The 24,477-nt window shown below is 35.1% G+C and overlaps 1 protein-coding gene across 1 annotated transcript; it reads left to right on the top strand.

Annotated features, from left to right (window-relative positions):
- Window positions 1–14,595: 14,595 nt before the first annotated feature.
- LOC145040085 (uncharacterized) lies at window positions 14,596–15,631 on the top strand. The gene is made up of 2 exons (XM_078988068.1): window positions 14,596–15,181; window positions 15,252–15,631. Exons 1-2 carry the CDS (start codon window positions 14,596–14,598, stop codon window positions 15,629–15,631), a joined length of 966 nt encoding a protein of 321 aa, XP_078844194.1.
- Window positions 15,632–24,477: the final 8,846 nt, after the last annotated feature.

Raw genomic sequence — 24,477 nt, 5'->3', positions numbered from 1 at the left:
GTGGAAAGGCGTCATCCGATTCAGGAAGCGGGGCAAGTTAGGCCCGTGATTCATCGGACCGTTCAGGGTCTTAGCCCGGGTGGGCAAGGTGGCATATAGGCTGGATCTGCCAGCCGAGCTTAGCCAGATCCACAGCACTTTCCATGTTTCGCAGTTGCGGAAGTGCCTAGTGGACGATTCTGCAGTAGTACCTTTGGAGGATATTCAGGTTGATGACAGCCTGAACTACATTGAGCGCCCAGTCGCAATCCTCGACAGGAAGTCGAAGGATTTAAGGAACAAGAGGGTGGAGCTAGTGAAGGTGCAATGGCAGCACCGCAAGGGTTCAGAGTGGACTTGGGAGCCGGTAGACGAGATGATGGAGCACTACCCCGAGCTGTTTCAGGACCAGGCAGCAGACTTCGAGGACGAAGTCTAAAATAAGTGGGGGAGATTTGTAGCACCTGGTTTCCGGTATGTGAATCTTATTTGGGCATTGCTCTAATTTAGCCTTGGACTCGGCGAGTCATAGGGTCCGACTCGCCGAGTAGGGACGAGACTCAGGACACGTTTTAAGTAGGCGACTCGGCGAGTCCACATCCTGGACTCGGCGAGTCACCACTGCTGGATGAAACCCTAAGTTTCAAGGGTTTGCACCCTATTTAAACTCTCATTCCGCCCCAACTCGTCCCCATTCACCCCCAGAACTCCCCCTACATCGTTTTCCCTTGTTTCCTTGAGAGTTTGAGGTGTTCTTGGTGTGTTCTTGAAGGTTTTGAGGAGTAAGAGGAGTAGATCAAGAAGAGGAGAAGGAGATCAGCCATCTTTGTGTCATTTCAACATTTCCTTTGAGGTATAACCCGTTTTCCCCTTGATTCTATGCTTAAAACTTCATTTGGGTCCTTCTTGGTCAATTCCCCAAGTTTGTATGTGCATTATATGTCGTAATAAGGCATTTGGCCTTTGGATCTATGCAAGATTGAGCTCCAGGAGCTCAGATCTGTTAGCTTTTTGGCCCCATGAGGCTTGTTTGCCCTAGATCTACCCTTTTGAGACATTTTGAGCCCTATAATCCATTTTGGTGAATATCCACATGTAAAGTTGGAAACTTTACGTGTGATTCGTGTCCTAGAAGTCCAGATCTATGAATGGCATGGACTGGAATCAAGCAAATCGGTATATTTAAGGAGTGCATGGCGACGACTCGGCAAGTCGCATAGGTGACTCGGCGAGTCTGGTCGCGAGTCACCGATTTGGTCCCTTCTTCATGTGTCGAGTTGAGCCATGAGTCACAGGGGGTGACTCGGTGAGTTGGGAGCTGAACTCACCCATGTTAGGACTCGGCGAGTCAATGCCCTGACTCGGCGAGTCCAAGGCAATCTTCATAGATCAAGAACAGACTCGGCGAGTTGTTCATACAACTCGGCGAGTCTTAGCATAAAGTGTTCATCGGATGAAGATGAACTCGACGAGTTGTTCATACAACTCGGCGAGTAGGATGAAGGAGTTGAATGACAGTTAGAAGGTGAACTCGTCGAGTCATAGCCCGACTCGACGAGTAGAACCAGGGACCCAGGACTTTGGTTTGCTAGGGACTCGGCGAGTGGTGATCCACTCGGCGAGTCGGGTCAACTGAAAGTTGACCCTAGCATTGGCTTAGGGCTAAACCAGGGGTAAAATGGTCATTTTACCTAAAGGACAGTTAGCAGTGTTTGATTGAGTATGTTGTGGGAATTGCAGCCAGGGGACTCCCGGAGCAGCAGCAGTCAGTTAGTTCCCGATCAGTTCAGCAGCTACTTTGAGGTGAGTTACCTTCCAGTAGCGGTGGGTCTAAGGCCACAATGCCGACCCACCAGTAGGAGATGTATGATAGATGATTGTCTTTGTGATATCATCTAAGTTTCCTATTACCTGACATGTTATATGCTAGCATGATATGTTGTATGTGATAATAGTAGAGTTTGGTTGTTAGGACCGAAGGGTAGTCAGACACCCCAGATACGTCTGACAGTATGAGATGATATGTATGCATGCTGGCTTGTTATGTTATATGTGATCGTAGTAGTAGGGGGTGAAATAGTCCCCGAGGATCGGTTGTTAGGACCGATGGGTAGTCAGCACCCCAGAATGGCTTGACATGGGTAGTCAGCACCCCAGAATGGCTTGACACGGGTAAGACGGCACCCCAGAATGGCCGTATGGGTAGGTCGGCACCCCAGAATGGCCGTACCGGGTAGTCAGGCACCCCAGAATAGCCTGGCAGTGCGTATGTTATGTGTTTGTATGGTATGCGGTACGTTGGGGGAACTCACTAAGCTTTGTGCTTACGTTTACAGTTTTGTTTTCAGGTACCTCTGCATCGAAGGGGAAGGAGCCGGCGCGGTAGCGGCACGTCATACACACACTCTTCGGTTTCCGCATTTATGAGATTTACTGGGATTGTACTCTGATATTTTGATGGGATGTACGGTTTGGCTTTTGAGAACATGGTTGCAATGTGTTATGGTGTGAACAAACAATGTTTTTATTTATTAATGTTTTCTAAAGTAATATCTTAAAAATGAAATTTTCGGACGTAAAATTGGGTCGTTACATTTTTAGCCAAAACAACCTAAACGAGAATCGAAGATCTTGTAGATTTTAGTTCAACGGTAAAAAGACAGACGAAAACGGATGTCAGATGAAGAAGTTATGAATTTTTAACGGACTTTTCCTGTCCCGTCCTGTTAAAATATAACTTTAAAAATAAAGTTAGAAATAGCTGACGGAGTCTAAACGAAAGCTGTAGAGCATAATTTCACCTACGCGTGGATATAAAGAACATCAAAAATGGAGCACATATATGAAATATATGATTTTTTGAAGTTCAGGCACAAACTTCGAAGCTGGGAGAACGCCCAGCGTACCAAGAGGTACGCTTAGCATATAAATATGTACACCCAGCGTACAAGGTATGTATGCCCAACGTACTAACTGTGTTCACGGTCCGAGATTAGCCACGTGGCCTACTTCATTGCATGGTGGACACGTATTCGTAGCCTTGACGCGTCTGAGATAATCCTTTTGTACGCCCAACGTACTGGTTGAAGAAGCAGTACGCCCCGCGTACCATAAACTTACGCCCAACGTACCTCGAGTGTTCAGCCACTATAAATAGTGATCAAAGCCGTTCGTATTTGAAGGGTCCAGTCTGTGGTTTGGTCTAGGCTTTCTATTGTATAGGGTCTATTGAGTCAATTTATGTATTTTGGGGGTTGTTTGGGTGTTTACGGCCAGGGTTGATGTTTACGACCGTAAACAGGTTTACGACCATAAACCCTGTTTACGGCCAATGTCTTCTATATATAGGGCTTGTCTAAGTCATTTGTGGTTGTAGTTCGTTTAAATTTCACGGCCAAAGAGCACTCAAGTTGTACCAGACGTTTTTGATATATAAATGTGTGCAAGCTTGATTTTATTTTTCTTCTACTCAGTTCTTGTTATATTGATTGATTGATTGCTTGATCATTGGTTAAGATCCGTTTTCAGGACCTTACAGTATTTATGTTACAAACTTTCACTCCACCCACCTTATACTTTCTTCTATATTGCAAAAATTATCCTTAAACCTAAAATACTATCCTAGCATGATAAGCAAGTCTCAAAGCACTTAAAGATCCCGAGAAAAAGAGTTTTCGAGTCGAAACTCTACCCACATGAAGCCTGGTTTTTGAGAAAACATCCCAGTTTTATCGAAAAATATTGTTTTAAGGGATGAAGTGATGCCCAATGACCGTCTTATCAAGTGAGTGTATAGTCACTTTCATCTTACACATAGATATGAAGTATTTTCTATAAAATACATGCTATGTGTATATATATTGTTTGTTTATTTGAGATGGATGTTGAATGAAGTTTTTGTACATGTTTAGAATGATTGAAATTGTATATGTATTTTTATCTACAAATACGTTGGGTATAACATGGGTAGATGAAATAGTCGATTTGTGTTAAAACGATGAGAGGTCTCGTTGTTGTTGTTGTTCCGATCATCTAGTGGAGTATAGATGAAGACCACAGACTATTCTAGACAGTCCCATGGAACGCTAGCAAACTCACAACCTATAGATATTTTTGAATTAAGTATTCACTAGATGTACTCCATCCCCTCATGGTTGCCTTATTTGACATGTATTGCTGAGGAATCCCCTAGCAGTGTTGTCACCCCGAAGAAAAATCCTTAGTTTAGGTCCCTTTTTTTATAGATGTTTAGGGACATAAAGTGAGGATAACGGGAATGGGTAATCAGAGATATTGTGGGTTGATGAAATTAATAAATTTATTATTGGTTGATGAAATTAATAGATTTATTAATTGTGGGTTGAAAACCCTATATGCTCACCAGGCTCCCAAGCGTAACCCACTCAGCTTTTTATATTAAAGGTACTGGACCCAAAGCATAGTTGGATGATGAAGTGAGATTTTTGGATTATAGGCCATTAGATGTAAATATCTATTGTAAGGTCTATAATATACAGTTTATGCTTTTGGTCTGTATTGATGTGGACATCTAGATTTTTGTAATGAAATGAAAAATACATTCCTTTAAGAATTGCTTAGATAAATTTTTAGCATATTTTGTTTTGGGACAAATTCTTCATACTTTTAGCGGAGAGATTACTCTGATTTTATTTTAAAAGCATAATACAAAAATCCCTCTCAGCTTTGTTTTGGTCATGATGGGTTCTTAAGGATTCGTCTCAAAAAACTCTTTTCTCGGGATCTTCGGGCTCTTCGGGACTTGCTTATGATACAAGGATGATATAATAGGCTTGGGGGTATTTAGTGCAGGTAAAAGGAAAGTGGAAGGTGAAAAAGAACAAAATTTGTAACCATTTTCGGGGCAGCCTCACATCCTATTTATAGGAGACCGATGCTCCTCATTACGTGGGGCGTAATTCCAGGTACGTAGGGCGTACTGCCTCGCACTTCTCTTTTTTGGGCGTAACTTCATACGTTGGGCATACGAAGTGGATCAGTTCGGACGCATCAAGGCTATGAAATGTGGCTCTCATGCGAAGGAGTAGGGATGGTCACTGACTCCGCATGCCAAACCATGTTCTTTGTCACTACACTTACCCATTAGGTTTAGTAGTTTGGGTTTATACTCATCAATAGAGGCTACCTATTATGATTTTGTTGCCTTAAGGGCTAAATCTTGGGTATTGCAAGTCCACATCTTATGGGATATCAACATATATGGTACAGATTCTGATTATGATTCTACATTAACTTCTCTTGATAACAAGCTTTTGGATATTGACCTTAGCAGTTTTACTACTAAAGGCACCGCTCCCCTTAAATCCTAGAACACACCAACAAATGCCCTTTTTTGTAAAATTGTCCAAGATATGGATGTGCATCTCGACATGATGACTTGGCATAAAGCGGTTTTCTAATGCTTATGTGCACCACATGCTCAAGATTTTCTTTTAACTATCCCTATAGATGGGCTTGACCAACATAAGTTTTAAGTGAAGTATCATACTATCCTCAAATGTCGGCTCATGATTCCAATATTCCTAGCTGATGAGATATGTTTGGTGTGTTGCAAGACATGGTTGGAATCTTTTGGAGAGCATGCAGTTCAGTGTAAAGAACTCTTGGGGTTCATATAAAGGCACAATATGGTTAGGGATGTTTTTTTTTGACATATTTAAGTGTGTTGGGGTTTTCGCCAAGAAAGAGACACCTGTGAATTTTTTGACTAACCGACAGAAGGAAGGTAAACCCTTAGACCGGCTGACATTTTGATTTTTGGATGGATCGGTGGAAACATGCATGTGTGGACCTTACAGGGGTATCCCCTCTCGTGTGCTTGACAGGTGGGAGTTTCACAGCAGGGCAGACTACTTTAAAAGCGGTTACAAACAAAGTCACATAACATGATAAATCGTGCATGAAAAATCAACACGTGTTCATACCATTTGCATTTGATACGTTTTGTTTCCTCATGCCGTATGCGGTGAAGCTTCTTAATAATGTACAATGGATCATGCATAACAATTTTATATCCCCTAGATCTATGGATGTTGTCATCAAAAAAATTAGTTTTACCATACAAATAGGCTTAACAACGTAGTTTGTTGTCCGTTTGTCATCTCAATCGTTGTACGATGATAATTAAATTAATAGAAACTTTGATTTAAAAAAAGAAAAAAAAAATCATAAATGGTCCCTGTGGTTTCCCAAAATCTAAAGTTTAGTCCCCATGTTTAAAAACCTCATAGATGGTCCCTGTGTTTTCAAAACTTTTGACGATTGGTCCTTATTGCTAATTCCGTTAAGTTTTGTCTGTTAAGTGAAGGGTATTTTCATCATTTCTCTACCACAAGGACCATTTATGATGTTTTTTCTTATTATTTTTTTAAGAGTTAAATATAATTATTTAAGCTCCCTCTCCCTCCCCCCCCTCTCTCTCTCTCTCTCTCTATCTCAATCACCCACCTCCATGTCTTTGATTGTCCTAGAAAAATCAAGAACAGGCCCATTTACTGTTGCATCTTCAAAATCATGTTCATACTCATTCCAATGTCAAAACAAATCTTCATCCTCACCACTCATCTCCCCTTCTTCGCTCACCTGCTCATATTCTCCGATTTTCAGCAAGGAACACACTCAAATCGTCGATGGTACTACACCCAAATATCGATTTTCGATGATGCTACAAACAGAATGAAATCTTTATCCCCACCGACTCATGATTCCACCTTCTCGCTTCCACCGTCTTTCCTACTACCGCCGACATGTCAAACTCCTTTCGTCCCTCTAGTACAAGAGAATGAAAGAAAAGGACACCTCTACCATCACTTTTGTCTTCGTTGTTTCTCGTAATCTATTAGTTTCACCGGAATCAATTGAAGCCACAAACGAATAGGGGGATTTCATCATCTGTTCTTGGATATTTCTCCTTCCCCCATTGACACGTTAGAAGAAAAAGAAGTTAGATATGATTTCTTCTCCTACCTACTGATTAGTTTTATAACCTTTCTTCTTCCATTGTTTATTTTGCTTTATTTTTTTCGAAACTGGTCTAATAGATGGATATGGGAGGATCAATCGTTGAAGGTGATGGATTTATATTTCAACTACTATTTTTTAATTTGATCTGGAAGATAGATTTAGGTTTTAAGTTCAATTTGATATACTTAAGTATGTATAATCATAAGTGTATGTGTGTGTGTGTTTAGAAAATCATATGTGTACACACTTGATCTCAAGATCGTGTACACAATTGATCTCAAGATCGTGTTGCCAGAATGAGTTATTTTTGGGTTTTCAGCAGCAGTCGGAGCTCTATTCCAGAAAAATAATGTGAGATCTTGGAATTTCAGTAGTTCTGATTTACAGGTTGATGAAAACAATAGGCTGCCTCCAGACCTAGGCCCAAATCCTAGGAAAAACAGCAACATGGTGGGATTAGTAGTTGGATTATTAGTTTATGGAGGAGGAAGAAGAAGAAAAGAAGGGAAGATGAACATGAAGATGAAGAATCTGGATTTGATATTGATATGAACAGTGAATTCGAAATGGGCACCAGACCTAAGAGATTCTCTTACCAAGAATTAGCCCGATCTGGAAGAAGACTGTTGGATACTCTGTCCCTAAGACGTCGATTGAGATGGGTTCAACTATGATGGTGGATATGGGAGGCGTCTTCGACTCAGGCGTCATGTTATTGTGCGTCCGGGAGCCTACCCCTAAAAACGTCAATGAAGAAATACATAGCTACAATACTTTTGTTGAAACAATGAAGGAGGTTTAAACCAAAGTTTCAATTGTTTTTCGAAAAAAAAAAATCAGCAGAGCACAAAAACTTCAATTGTGTGTCTGTGTATGTGAATCAGAGGAATGGATAAGTATAGAGGGATAGCAGGTGGGTGAATCGACTTTTAGATGAACAAGAATGGTGAAAAGATGGTGGAGCTCAATGGAGCTATTGGGTTGATTTTTCCAGCATTTTGTTTTCCGTTTTTTATAGTTATTTCACTACCACAGGGACTATTTATGATGTATTCGCTTATTTTTTTATTAAAAAGAAAAAAATTAAACATAAAAATTATATATATATAAAAGTCTCTCTCTCTCTCTCTCTCTATATATATATATATATATATATATATATATATATAATATATATATATATATATATATATATATATATATATATATATATATATATAGAGAGAGAGAGAGAGAGAGAGACTTTTTATATATAAATTTTTTTTGTTTAATTTTTTTCTTTTTAATAAAAAAATAAGCGAATACATCATAAATGATCCCTGTGATAGTGAAATGACAAAAACTTAATGGAGTTAGCGATAAGGACTAATCATCAAAAGTTTTGAAAACACAGGGACCATCTATGAGGTTTTTAAACCACAGGAACTTAACTTTAAATTTTGGGTAACCACGAAAACCATTTATGATGTTTTTTCTTAAAAAAATAAGAGAAATCATATTAGTTCGTTACTCTAAACTTCTCATTAATATGTAATTTAGTTAGTAATAGAATAATAGTTATCCAAAATATTTGTAAGTTTTATTATGATTATGAAAACATGACCTCATCTTTTGGTGTTTTAGTTTATCACCACTTCAATTTGCTAATTAGTAACGTGGTACCATAATTGACAAAAAAAAAAAAAAAAAAAAATTTACAAAAATAGTCATTTACACTAATGATATTACAAAAATAGCCAAAAAAAATCGAAATTACAAAAATAGCCACCCATTTCGCAGATGAGAAGGTCTCATCTGCGAAATGGGCTTCTCATCTGCGAAAGTACAAGTACCTAAAGCACAGTTGTGCTTTAGGTACTTGTACTTTCGCATATCAGAAGCCCCATCTGCGAAATTGGCTGTCATCTGCGAAATACCCTCGAATTCGACTATAAAAATGTTTTTTTTCTTCATTTTTCACCCTTCTCTACACAAAAACTCTCTCTAACTTTGGGCTTATCTCGGAATTTTGGCTAGTTTTTGAAGAAAATGGAGGATTATGTCAACAATCCCGCAAATATGGTTAGATTTTTAACTCTTTTAATGTCAACAATCTCTTTATTTTATCATTTGTTGTATTATTTAGTGTTAAAAAAGGCTAATTTTGTTGTGTTTGATAGTTTTAATATTTTTTTAGTATACTTGATGTTTAAATGCAAGTAGAGACAAGTAGAAACTGCGTAGATAATGTTTACAATTTGTTATTTTTGTTGTTTTTTTAGTTGTTGTATAACCTGAAATCTTGTATATTCTAATCGTATAATTGTTTATATAAAGTGCAAAATAGTCGTTTGTATATATATTTGTCGTATAAGTATAACATTTGTATAAGTTGAAAATTTGTCGTATATATATTGTTAGAAATTGTTTGTGTTTATCGTATAAGTATAACATTTGTATAAGTTGAAAATTTGTTGTATATATATTGTTAGAAATTGTTTGTATTTGTCGTGTAAGTTGAAAATTTGTATAAAGTTGTCGTATAACTTGCAAAACTGTTAGTTTGTTTGTCGTTTTATTTATAATTTTTTTTGTTTAAATGGTTATAAAATGTTAGTTTTAATTAGAAAGATAAAAATTGTTTATATATTTGTCGTTTAAGTTGAAAATTTGTTTAAGTTGAATATTTGTCGTTGATATATTTGTTGTTTAAGTTGAAAATATGTTTAATAAAATGTTTATATAATTATGTATGATATTGTTTTCTATCGTTAATATATTAGTTGTATAACTTGGAAAATTGTTTATATATGTGTATGTTATTGTTTTTTTATTGGAAATATATATATTAGTAATTAAGAAATTGTATTTGCAGTTCGTAATCATATATTTAAAAAAAAAAAATTTAGTTATCTAATTTGTTTTTGTGTTTTTTTTGCAGCATGATTTTAGTTTAGTGAATACGAAAGCCTTTGCGAACTTAAAAGGCTCTGGCGGTAACATATGAGAAATATTTGAAGTTTTAGATGATGCCCGACGTGCTATTTTCAGAGATACCGTCTTTGGTTATTTTATTGATGTCCCTCGTTTACAAGGGGACGCATTATTGTTTCATAAAATGTTCCTTCATCAGATCCGGCCGGACCGTGTTTTATCCCCAGATGGAATAAAACGTTTATATTTTCGAGTAGGCAATACGAAAATGGTTTATGGGCCGGAAGAGTTTTGTTTGATTACCGGCTTCAATTTTGGGGAGTATCCAAAAAACATTGGGAGAAAAGGGTCAGAAAAATTAATAAGCAGTAAAAAAAGATGTTTACTGCGTGAACGGCTATTTCCGGACCATACTAATAGTTCGGTGAAAATCGGCGACCTGAAAAGTTTAATTTTAAATCGAACATTCCTAACACTTGACGACGTTGATGCAGTTAGAGTATGTTTGATATACATTTTGTGTGAAGGTTTTTGGGTAAAGAAGTTAACGATCGGGTGCCACAAAATTGGTTTTATTTGGCTGAGAATTTGGATCTCTGGAATAGGTATATTTTGTTTACGTTAAAAATTCTATTTTATTAAAGTTATAATTTATATAATAATCAATTTTGTTTTTTTGTTTGGTTAGCTTCGCTTGGGGTAGCTATCTCTGAGATTTTACCTATGTTGACCATGAGGATACATAGAATAAGATACATAATAATTTATCAGTTTCTAAGGGTGGTAAAACTTTAAAGTACTCCGTCTCAGGATTTACGGCTCCAATAAGGGTATAAAAATTTTCTTATATTTAAATTGTTTTATTGTTATGTTTTTTATTTTAATTTTAACTTTTATTACTGTAATTGTAAAAAATTGTAGATATGGATATATGAGATGATTCCGGCTGTTCGTGCATGTGGATTTGTATCGAGAAAAAAATAAAGACTTGCCTCGGATGAAACGCTGGAGTGGAACAAAAAAATTGAAATGGGTTGACGTGAATAAGATTTGGTCAAAGATGCAGGTTTAAAAATAATTCGTTTATTATTAATAAAGTTGATTATTATACTTTTATATGCATTTTTAATATGTTTAATTTTTTAGGCGGGGCTACCACCAAAACAAAACATGTTACCGGGTGATGGTGAGATGACATCTTTTTATTATATGTCATTTCAAGAGTATGTATATGGTGAAGGGAATGCAGTTCCATCCCCAGTATGGGTCCATTTTAGGAGAGGTCGCTCTCATGGTAGAGGTCGGGGCAGTGGGAAACACAAGCTAGACGAGGTGTTGAAACGGCTACATGCACTAGAGCAGCATGTGTTTATGAACCGACAACCTACACAGGTTTTTGTTGAAGAAGTGAATAATGACCAATTTTGGAACGACATTTTTTATGATGATAGGACAGTGTTACAAAGAAATTATGATGAACATGTTAGTTACACGCTACACTATTTATTAAATTTTATTAACATATATGAATACCTGTGTTCATATTTTATATTGAAAATATAGGTTGTGCAAGATGAAGTGATGAATAAAAACAATACAACTGAAAATGTTTTTGGTGATACTCAAGACGACAAGGTTGTTATAGATGTTACCTTTACGATTTTAATAATTACTTTTTAATAAAGTGTCTTTTTTATTGAGTAAAAAGTTATATTTTTAATGTAGGTGTTGGAGGAGAGGAATGAGTATGCGGGGAACAAATTTAATGATGATGTGTTTGATATAAATGATTATAGTGAAGTTAAAGAGGTTATTATAGTTACATTAATATAAATATTTTGTTTATTTAGATATTATTGCTTATTAAATTATGTGTATTTCGTTATTAAGTATAAAGTATGATTTTTAATGTAGGAGTGGGAGGAGAGGAATGACAATGCGGGGAACAAATTTGATGATGATGTGCCGGACGAAGACGAACTAATAATAACGGGAAATGTAGATTATTTTCATGATGATGATGATGACAAAGAAGTTACACCCGATAAACCGAGGAGTCGAAAACCATCACAATATTTGTGCCCTCCTTACACCGAGGTATTCGTTTTATTTATAAACCGATGATTTTATGTTTATGTGAATTATATGAAAGATATAGATTTCAACATTTCAATATTGTTTTTAGTTGCACACGATACCGAAGAAAAAAAAAAGAACAAAAAAGAAGGTTGATATGAAATCAACAAGCCCCGTTCCTCCTCCAGTTTTTGGTGTTGCTCATGACTTCTCCATGTTGCGCCTGCAACCTTACGTAGCAGGCGGTGAGGATGTCATCTAAAATTATGTATTGCATTCATATGATGTCCAACATCGTTCGTTTAATTTCGTGTTAGATAGAGATTTTTGGAGCTTATTGTTTGGGCATACACACGACGGATGGTTGGAGTCAGCGGTAAATTAATTGTTAATTAATTCTTTTAAAAGTTAATTGTTTTTTAGTCAATAACAAAAGTATCATGTGTGTAGCATATAACCATTTGGTACCGACTTTTGATGGAGAGACGGTTTGAGAGCGACTGACATACAATAATGCCTCCAAATTTTTTTGTTTCTCATGCTTTGGAAGAAGGACAGGATTGGAGGGCGTTTATGGCTGGTATTGCTACGTACCCCAACTTCATGGTTGCTTGGTGGGATGTTGATACGGTAAACTTAATAGTTTATATTGAAAATAATATCGTTTTTTTGTTATGTTTTTGTATTGTGATGTTTTTGTATTGTGATGTAAATAAACATAATTTTATTTCTGATCCTTATACAGGTCTTATTGCCGATTCATTCATCCCCTAATCATTGGCTATTTGGGGAACTACGATTGTCGTCAATGGAAGTGCATATTTATGACAGTCTTGGTAGAGGTGCTTATGAAAAATTCCAATCTGAAGGAATCTTTTCCAAATTTGAACGTCGGGTGGCAAATTATTTGGACAAGATTAAGTATTGGGCCCGGAGGAACATCCCAAGGATTCCATTGAATATGCAATTCATTTATGAAGAAAACGTTCCCCAACAAAGTGGTCATTTGGGAGATTGCGGTGTTTTTCTTTGTATGTTTATGGAGCAATTGGTTTCAGGTCAACCTATACGTGTTCTTATTGACCCAAAGAACGCAGCTTTAGAGTTCCGTCTCCGGATGGCAAAAATTATTTGGGGGTCTTGTTTTGGTCCTATGTAGTTGGATTATATAAATGTATATACAAATTAATGTTGGATTTCATTATTAGTTTATTTTTACAGTTTACTCAACGGATGGCAAAAAATATAACGTTACGACAATTACAACAAATTAATGACCTACTAATTACTTAACATTACATACAACATAAGAACGACTACAACATTTGTTTTAACGTTACAAATACAACAATTTATTGACCTAACAACTTCAAAACCATAAAAACAATATTGAAAAGCTTACAACTTGTAAATAAGAATTGCCAAGAACAACACCCAACTACAAACCAACGCTATCTTTAACTTCTTATTTTCTGATTGAAAGAGCTTATTAGAGTTAGCTACTTTAGCTATTACCATAGAAGATTGGTCCTTCTCTTCATCAACCTAACTGATAAACCCGCATTTTGGTCCCTGTTAAATTTAATATTCACAGTAAGAAAATAAATTTTTGTGATGTAAACACGAGGGTTTAAATTTGAATGACGTTAACAACATGATACCAAATATGGGCAAGCGTAAAACAATCTTCCTAGGTTTTTAGATCTTCCCGAAATCCTAACGATACGTTCTCCTCCGCAATTGCAGTATGCCATTAGCCTTGTTTTTCTTATAAATAGGAGTTGCTTTGACTAATACAATTTTTATACTAAGTGACACCCTTTTATAGAAGAAATCATGTTACAGACAAATCTTTTTGACTATGAATCGAACTGGTTTGACTATGAATTCAAAAAGTTGAACTATGAAATCCAGACAAGTACATTCTGTAGTATTGTCTTGTCGGTCAGTGAAATTTGACTATGAAATGAACTGGTTTGACTATGAATTCAAAAAGTTGAACTACGAAATCCAGACAAGTACGTTCTGTAGTATTGTCATGTCGGTCAATGAAATTTGACTATGAAATGAACTGGTTTGACTATGAATTCAAAAAGTTGAACTACGAAATCCAGACAAGTACGTTCTGTAGTATTGTCATGTCGGTCAGTGAAATTTGACTATGAAATGAACTGGTTTGACTATGAATTTAAAAGGTTAAACTATGAATTGTGAACATTAGAGATACAATTTTTTCTATTTATAATCTCATTTTATTGATATTGCATTTGTGTGATGATTGTAGAGCACTTTCATCGGTTTTGAAAATGAGTACTAACATCGGAAGAAGCTTTTCTCAACTACCAATTTTCTTGCATAACCTTCAACAAACAAATCCTAATACCTTCACATCCATCAAGAAAACCGATACCAACAGCTTTCAATTCTGTTTTGTGGCTTTAGGTTGCGTGGTATAACATACTAATTTTATTGAGTTATATAATATTTCATGGTAATGTATCTCGATTAGTTTTTACTCATCACTAATATGTGTTCGTTTTTATGTAGATTCGTACCTTCCTTAGGTGCATGATACCGCTGATATATGTGGGTTATTTACCCCTTATTGGGAGCTATCTGACAACAATGTACTTCGCAGTGGCTTTAGATGGAAATCATGAACCACTACTCTTAGCAATTGGTTTGGGAACCTTAGAGTGTGAAGAATCATGGAGATGGTTCATGATGAGGTTAAAAGATTGTTTAGGTGACGACGTAGAGGTTGGTTTCATAAGCAACCTGTGTGATAAAATAGAATTTGGTGTTCAGAGTGCATACCCGGATTCCTATCATGGATATTGTCCTAAAGATATAGCTCGAAAGATACGTGACTGTGTGGGACATAACAGTACGGAAGTTGAATCGTTGTTTTGGAAGTCATGCAATGCATATAGCGTTGATGATTTTTACTTGTGTTTGGAAAGGTTGCAAACTGCATGTAGGAAATCACCTTTCTTTTCCTTGCTTAGGAGTCCAATTTACTGGCTTGACAATATTCTGATTTCAAAATGGACACGAGCATTTTTCCCAAAAATACGCTACAATGTTAAATCGATTGACGTCCCTGAAATTTTGCAAATTATATCCAGACGTGAGTTTCCTATAACAACGATAATTGAGTTAATCACCATGTCGATACAATCAAAGTATGCTGAATGGGCCGACGTGGCGGGTAAGGGAGATTGTTTTGTTTACTTTTTTTTAATGTGTTATTATTTTTATTAAAATATCAAATTTTACAGGGAGGTTTTCTGGTGGGTTGACCCCTTACGTTGAGAGTAAAGTTCAAAAATGTGTCAACAAGTCTTACAATTGGAATGCAAGACGTTTGTATGGGGCTACATATCAAGTCGATGACAATTTTGCCACCACCAACGTACAACTTGAACGAAGGGTATGTAGTTGTGGTAAATGGAAAAAAAGCGGTATACCATGTGCCCACGCTATAGCATGTCTAAGAACCCGTACATCTGAATCCATAAACAGATTGGTTGATTATAAGTTCACTAGTTATGTGTATCGACTTGCATATGGATCTGAATTGGTGAATACTATACCATCACATGTGCATTGGGAAATACCAAATGAAACGGTGGTCATGTTACCTCCCTCAATGCAGTAGTTATTCATGTAGCACCTTTATATTTTATGTAGTATTATGTATTAGTGTCGTGTTATGTATTAGTTATCCGTGAAACCTGTTTACACTTTATGTCGTATTATGTATTAGTTATTTATGTACCTCATTCATATTTTATGACTTATTATGTATTAGTTATTTAATTTATGTCGTATTATGTATTGGCTATTGAGGAAACAACACACATTAAAAGAAATGGACTTTTATTAAATAGTGACTCCTACAGACATACAACAACAAGCAACTTAAATAACGAAAATCCATTACCTTAACCAACATGCATATTAAAAATAAGGGACATTCTTTAAAACATTCCATGCATCTAAGTGGGTAAACTCGCTACCATCATATTCAAAACGGTACAGTTCCAAAGCCACCTGCCGTAGAATGTCTTCATTCGTATTTGCATGTTCATTATCCAACTCGTTGTAAATACGTTGAAATTCTTTCACCTTCATTTTCAAATCCAGAAACTTGGATTTGACATCTTTTCTTCTTCGATATTGACTACGCCCCATTAAATGGTGAAACAAATGACAGACATGAGACCAAAATGATCCAGCGCGAACTTGTGGGGGACCCGGTGGAAAATCCTCCTCTACAGTTATAATCCAAGCTTGAACCAAAGAGACCTCCTCTGCATTCCTCCATGTATGTGGTGAGTCCATAATTGCAGGGAGGGAAGTAATACGAAACAACTACAACGCATATTAAAATCTATTTATAACGACTCCTTCATTTCCTGCTGCAATGGCTTGTCAATTCAAGCAACAATGTATTGTGTTGTCATTCGACCGGGGATGACTTGTCAACTCGAACAGTGCTCTGTTATGTTATAAGTATAGTAGACTGCATTTGTCAGTTAATTTTGACTATGAAATGCAGACATATTAGAAGATTGGACTGCGATTTTGTGTAGAAACTACTATAAATTGACCTTATGTTACATAAATACTTTATTAAATAAACCAATACAACTGTTCAAATATTGTTTTTTATATTCCACTCTCTTAGTTTCAATCAAAATGAGTTCTATATCATGGAGCAATGAAGAGTTCTTGGTTCTTACACATGCTTATATTCATGTGTACTAGACAAGCAAGTTGAACGATCCAATGTTTTGGACCCGTTTAACCAATATTTTCAATGCTGAAAACCAAAGGGCTACAAGAAACGATCGTGACGAACTAGACATCTTAGCAAGATGGTATGAAATGAAAACCGAAGTTCTATTATTCAACGATCTTTATACCAAAATTGACGACACCCGTTTAAATGCTACTGAGGAGGTTATCTTGGAAGCTGCTAAGGAGGAATACAAGTCATTAAGTAACGGGTTGGAATTCCAGTTTGAAGCCCCTTGGAATATTTTGAAATATATCCCGTTTGTTTAAAATCTATTTTAGTTTATTATTTGAGTACTAGGTTATTTTCATGTACTAGGTTATTTTCATGTATTTCTTATGTATTCCGTATGTATTTCGTTTGTTTAAAATGTATTTTAGTTTATTATGTGAGCAACTCGTATGATTAACTTGAGTTAATAAATGGTCATTGCATTAGTTATCACAATATATTAGAATACATTAGTAACAAGGATTCCATGAACCATTAAAAACATCACAACAATTACATGAAAAACAACGACATAATACGAACAAATCATTAACGTAAAACACAAGTCCATGGGTTATTCTTAACACAAATTGCAGCGGTCTACTTGAAATACTGTTTATCTCTAACAACCTTCCAAACTTCCTCATATTCGAAGTCTCTGCCGTCATGCTGACAGATGTAAAACTCTGTAACAACTTCCAAGAACTCTTCTTCGTCACGATAACGAACATTGTTACGTTTCGCATAACCACATGCTCGATTGAACCATGTCACTTCTTCCTTTACATCCGTCCACTTAGTAACAACATCTGATTTTTCTCTTTTTTGCCCTTCTCCCATCTCATGGTTAAACAAAGATGTGATGCGACTCCATTCATCACCAATTAGGCAATGCGGGGGAGCAAGTAACGATACACCATCCTTAACACTTAGCCAGCATCGTGTTAGAACTAACACCTCGTTTGTCGTCCATGGCCTTTCAGAATTGGAACCAGGTACTTCATTCGAAGAACTTGCTGCATTCGACGACATTTCTAATAATGGGAATTCGTTTCGTTTAGGTGATTCGGGTGTTTGGTTTTTAGATCTTAAACATCTATTTATATAAGTAAATAGACTATGAATTAATACTTTGACTACGAAATGGTTATATTTGGACTACGATTTTCAGCTTTATGCAGTGTTTTGTCATGTCAAACTGTAATTTATCTCTTGTCCCTTAAGGGTCCCACTGTTATGTGCAGGTTACTACAATGACTTGTCATTACTGTCTAGTCATTTCAAATTTGGACTTGTCATTACTGTCTAGTTTAATACAATATCAACTTTATTATGACTTCCTCACACAAAATCGAAATTTCCTCATGCAACGAAGTAGATTGTTATTATTGTGATTCAGTAGACCCTTTTTTTACACCACTGAAAAACGGCTTGCTGAGAAGGATGAGCAGTTGATACACATTATGGTAAAAAAGGATCGTTTCGAAGACAAAATGAGAATTAGGTATGACTATATAACAATGGAGAAAGATATGTACCCGTTGCAGTTCCCTGAGTTTAAAAATTACTTACAGATTAGGTTGCAAAAGGATCGTTTGTTGTTTTTTTTAAATAACATGTTGTAACTGTTAAAAAAAATCTGCAAACTATATTTTTTTAATATAAAGTCTTCATTAATTGATATAATCAACAAACTAAACAAAAATATGAAAGCATAGAAACGTCTTGTAAGATTTAATAAAAATATTACAATACATAATAAGTTAACAACTCGTCATTACTCTTCATTTCAAGGATGTTTTATATCAAAATCAGCGTTATAGGTTTGTGAGCAACTCGCTGAACCACCAATATTAAATGCCATTTCTAGAGTAGAAATTATGTGACGTGCTCCGCTACCGGACGCCCTTCCAGTACAATTATTTCTCGTGTGTCCAATTTGACCACATGTAGAACACTCTTTTATAATTGGACCCTCGCCTTGGGATGGAATGCGGTCTGTGTTTCTTGGCCTGCCTGGCTGATGTTTATCCATTATTGGTGTCTTAACAATCATCAAATCATCGGGGATCTCCCATTCGGATGGCTTTGGCAGAGGGTTTATTGATTCCTCATATGTTTTCCTCAGTGTTTCGTTAAAGTAAGCATTTAATGCATACCTCGAGCAGTCTTCGTAATTGTTCACTGTTAAACATCTTATGACATGACCACAAGGTATCCCATCAAGTTGCCAATGCCTACGTGTACATGTCATATGTTTGAAATCAACAATCACATTTTGTGCCCCCTTTTTGACCTCGCATTTCGTATTTGAGATCATGCAAACATCCCATTTGCTAAAACTTTTCTTGTTCTCTTTTACAATTTCATCCGCCCAAGGGGTAAGAATTGTTGTTGCTTCCGCTAAAAAAAGAGCCAAAATGAAGAAGTTAAGATCAATAACATCAAAATTAATAAAACATTAATATTAAAAATTTACTTAATACCTGCAAAGTTACGTCTTTGAAACCACCATTGTTGCATTGTAGCACGAAAAAAATCGATCAACATAAGTGTTGGCACCTTACGTGCGTGTCTAGATAATGCATTTATAGACTCCGCACTGTTGGATGACATAAGATTGCATCGGTTCCCTTTAAAATGTGCTCTGGACCAAGTTTCTGGAGTTATACTTTTCAAATACTCCCATACTGGTTCTTTTGTCTTTTTCATAATATCCATGGCGGCATCAAAAGCATCAACTGTGTACGCCCTACACGCCTCCCAAAAAATTCCTTTAACCGTCTTACTCTTGCCGAATCTAGAGACTATGTTGAAATACAAATGGACACCACATATTCCATGATGAGCGTGAGGAAAAATGTTGGCAACGGATGTTGCTATAGATGGAAACCTATCAGATATAATTGTAAGCTCCTGCATATTTCCTATGCAATCACGTAGTTTTTGAAAAAACCATGTCCAAGAATCGGTACACTCATTTTTGCATATACCATATGCAACCGGTAATATTTGGTTTTGTCCATCCTTAGTAACTGCAAGTAACATGGTACCTTTGAACTCGCCCTTTAGGTGAGCTCCATCTAGTACTAGGGTCGGCTTACAAAAATTGACAAAAGCGCGTACCTACAATACATTGTATATCTATTCAAATACACCAAAATAAAAATTAAAAAATTAATATAATATGATAATACTAACCGAGCAACCGAGTGCGACGTACAAAAACTCAAAGCGATCATCAACATCTGTTTTAATATGTGTGACAGTACCCGGATTATGTTTGGCCAAGTTGTGACAATACGCCGGAAGTTTGGTAAAAGAATCCTCTTTCGAACCCCTTAACGACAACAATGCATATTGCTTCGCACGCCATGCCTGATGGTATGAGATATTGATACTCAATTGAGCATTCATATCATTAACAATTTCTTTTCCCCGATAAACTCTACTATAGTCTTCAGCCAAAACATCAGCAACATATTCACCCAAAACATATTTGTTTGCTTGTCGATGATTAGGCTGCAACAATGTTGAAGAACATGTGTGTACATCAACAAATTTATTCACTTGGAAAAGTCCATCAGAATTTTTAATTGCTTTTGCTCTTAGTAACCAAGAACAATTTTTCGAAACACACACAGCTTCATACCTTGATTTGGTGGATCTACTTGTCCTCGTCTGGAAACCTTCTCAAAGACATTTTTTACCAATACACCGCTTTAAAAGTTCTTTGTTCTTAAATATACTCTCACATTGAATCTTTTGAAGATTCATGTCTACCATCTGTGTTGGGATATCTTCATTAATATCAACTGGCCATGCTAGTACAGGGGGCATACCGTGAAAAAAGTTATCGGGAAATTTAGCTTTAACTTCATCACCCAACTCATCTCTATCGGAATTGCTTTGTAGCTCGCTTATATCTAAACATATATCACCAACATCAACATAATACCCGTAAACATGATTTTTTTCATTTTTTTGACTTGAATATTTTTTCTTTTTAGTTTTATCTACCACACGCCTATTCATAAGTTTAACTTCTTGTTCGGCAACATCATCACAACGACCACCCACATGATTAAGGTATGTACCAACATCATCATCACCAACAGACTTGTAATTCTCAGGTTCCACATAGTGAATAGGTGAATAACTAACATTAACATTTTCAGCAACACTGTGAAACTGAGGTTCACTAGGAGTATTGAAAGTACCTATCGGATCGTTGCTCCCTTTATAACTGCATAAATTACCAACAACCTGGTTTCCAATTTCACTACCCCCATTAACCTCCTCAATTTCATCAACCACCACAAACACTTTCACAGCCCTTCCTCCACTACATTTGATTACATTTATCAACATTCTAACATCCAAGTCTTCAACTATAGCCATATAATAATTTAATTCAGGATGGTGGAAACGAAGACTAATTTTATATTTGTCTAACAAACCAATTTTGCTTCTTACCAAAGATACAAAATCACTATAACTAATATACTCAGAAAATATCAAAGCAAGTTCAGAAATACCTCCCTATGGATATATGTATTCCAGATTAGTTCCATTAACTTGCCATCTCCCACCGGTTACAAGACAAACCATATATTCAATCATTTTTTGAGCAAATTGTAGAGAGAGTTCCTAAACAAATAACAACAAAAATGATATTTTTTTTCTACAAAACTATTTATATAGCAACCTGATTTCGTAGTCAAAACAAACCATTTCATAGTCAACCTAAAATAAATAAATAAATAAATAAATAAATAAAATACAAAAATAACAACGATTTCGCAGATAGAGTCAGAGGATTTCGCAGATGGACCTATTCCATCTGCGAAATTACCCCTATATATACAGCAAAAAATTTAAAAAAAATATATATTAAAACCACCTGCGAAAGTACAAGTATCTAAAGCACAACTGTGCTTTAGGTACTTGTACTTTCGCAGATGAGAAGCCCATTTCGCAGATGGGACCTTCTCATCTGCAAAATGGGTAGCCATTTTTGTAATTTCGATTTTTTTTGACTATTTTTGTAATGTTATTAGTGTAAATGGCTATTTTTGTAAATTTCTCCAAAAAAAATGGTTAAGTGCATAGATGACCTTAATGCATACCAAAATACAAAATATCAAAATGCATACCAAAATAAAAATAAAATTAAATAAAATAAAAAATACATATTAAAGAGCAGAAATGACCAAACTACATAAATTATCAACGTGCCTAGTGTAGAAATTATTGAAATGTAGAAATGTCAAAATTGCATAAAAAAATGGAAATGATGATAGTGTAGAAAAGTTCATAATGACCGAAGTGCATGTGCATACCAAAAGTGGAAAAAGTGTGTAGAATTACAAAAGAAAACAACCAAAAAATCACATCATACCACAATTTGACATGTTTAACAAATCTCTAATTGACCAAAGAAAACCATTGTAACATTGTGTTTTTCTGAGATATAAAAATATAAACTTTTGTTTATAAAAATAGAAGTACAAATATATTAATTTTTATCCAAAGTAATCTAAATAAAAGTTGTAGTAGAAGTCAATATGAGTATCGATATAAAGAATGTTGAAAACAAAGTTCGTATGTAAAAATTATGATTTTCATAAGTTTTGATGGATTTTATAAAAATAGGCGCACGTAGAGAAGACGCGACGCGTAGCATTAAATGCACCTTAATCAACCAACCAATGATACGACAAGAAACGACGCCCGCCTCTATACGACACAATGCATCCACAGCTTTCCAGTGGATTGGGCTTCCTCATTCCTTGCACATTTTTCACTCTTATATATATATATATATATATATATATATATATATATATATATATATATATATATATATATATATATATATATATATATATATATCAAGATCTCAGTCCCTCGTAATTTGATTTCTCGTTATCGAGTGTCGTTAGTTGTGACATCCCTTATTTTTCGGAACCAAAAAAACTTTTCTTTACGCTTTAAAATCATATTATTTTTGTTAGCGGAAAATCTCAGTATAATAAAATGTATTGCGGAAAGTGTTTCGTTGTATTAAAATATATTTGAGTAAAAATGTTATTAAAAAAAACCCTCTTAGGATGTCATAATCAATATATAATATTACTGCATCGTAAAGAACTAATGGTCGTGAACTCTATTATAGATTCTTTCTTAATTACTTAGCATCCTAATCAAGTTTCAGTAGTTTTAACTTTGTTACCTGTTATGAGACTAATTTATAATTATCAAATCTATAAAACCAACTATTACGAAACAATATAGATATATCTCTTGACTTAGATATCTATAAAACATTACATCTATACACACTCATCCCAAGCGATTGTCAAAAATCCTAGTCCACGATTATCAACTTGCCCTATGAATCATTTAGAGCAATGGTTTGACTATACAACTAGGGGATTCCTTGGATGGTGTGAGTCTTAATGTAAAAGATGAAGAATGGAGTACTCGAATGAACATGCCATCCACAATGCCAGATAATATGATTCATTAACACCTACAGGTAATGAGTCTGCTAGTGTTCAACCTGACTGTCTAGAATGGTTGGTGGCACGAAAACTTAACTCTCCCCTTCGTTTCAATGTCACTCACCCCCGAAAACTTGACTACCTATATCAAACTTATCAGGTAAACTCTAATATGTAACCCGTACCATAACATGCGATAATGCCATACAACATGGCTCTACTCTCCAATACATTTTCATATACATCCCTTGTATGATTACTAACCATTTAATTCAACTTAATTTGAACTAAGCATCATTTATACGTCTAGTTTCGAAACTAGACTAGACTACAATTCCTGTAATCAACTTCGAATATCAACCCTATTAAGACAACAATATCCTAATTAGTGTATATATTTAACACAGAGTATCATGTATTTAATATACATTAATCTTTTAAGTAATGAAATGTATTTTTAATATTGTTATGTAATAATATCGTATAAACATTTTAACACACAATTAAGCATTTATGGTTCACATAGTATATGTTATCAAATATACATTTAATAAATATTCCAGATAATAAGCAATTAATTCACAAATAAAATTTCAATAGATAATTACTACTTTTTAATCAATACTTTGTATTAAAATCATTTTCATGAAAGTAACTACACACTCACCAGATATAGGTGGGAAACTCGCAGGAAAGCCAGTTTTTTTTACTGACACTTTAGATTCCCTTTTAAAACAACCTAAACACAAATATTACTAACCCTTAGTATTCGTTCATATTTATAAAGTTGAAATGTTATAAAGTTTTTATCATATATATATATATATATATATATATATATATATATATATATATATATATATGTGTGTGTGTGTGTGTGTATATATATATACATATATATATATATATATATATATATATAAATATATATATATATATATATATATATATATATATATATATATATATATCTTTACTATCTTATAAAAGAAATCTCACTATTTCTAAAAATAAATTGAATATAATACTATTATTTTTTTAAGACGTTCAAATCATTAAGCTAATAGTACAAGTAGTAATCAATAAAATAATATTAAATTTTAACATGTGTTTTGAATCCTTATATTTCTCAACAAATTCTATCTCCTTCCCTGAATTTCGGATAATTCAAAATTTGAAACCATCAGAAAATACATGTTGATTCAA

Source organism: Lactuca saligna, chromosome 4 (assembly GCF_052625555.1).
Source record: "Lactuca saligna cultivar CGN05327 chromosome 4, ASM5262555v1, whole genome shotgun sequence".
Taxonomy (NCBI): domain Eukaryota; kingdom Viridiplantae; phylum Streptophyta; class Magnoliopsida; order Asterales; family Asteraceae; genus Lactuca; species Lactuca saligna.
The sequence above is the reverse complement of the archived record's forward strand: the minus strand, read 5'-3'. Positions and strand labels throughout refer to the sequence as shown.

Bases quoted from the DNA above. Each gene is read 5' to 3' on its own strand.
- LOC145040085 (XM_078988068.1), top strand. From the start codon at position 14,596: ATGTACTTCGCAGTGGCTTTAGATGGAAATCATGAACCACTACTCTTA. The intron at 15,182-15,251 runs GTAAGGGAGATT...CAAATTTTACAG, and splicing joins TGAATGGGCCGACGTGGCGG to GGAGGTTTTCTGGTGGGTTG.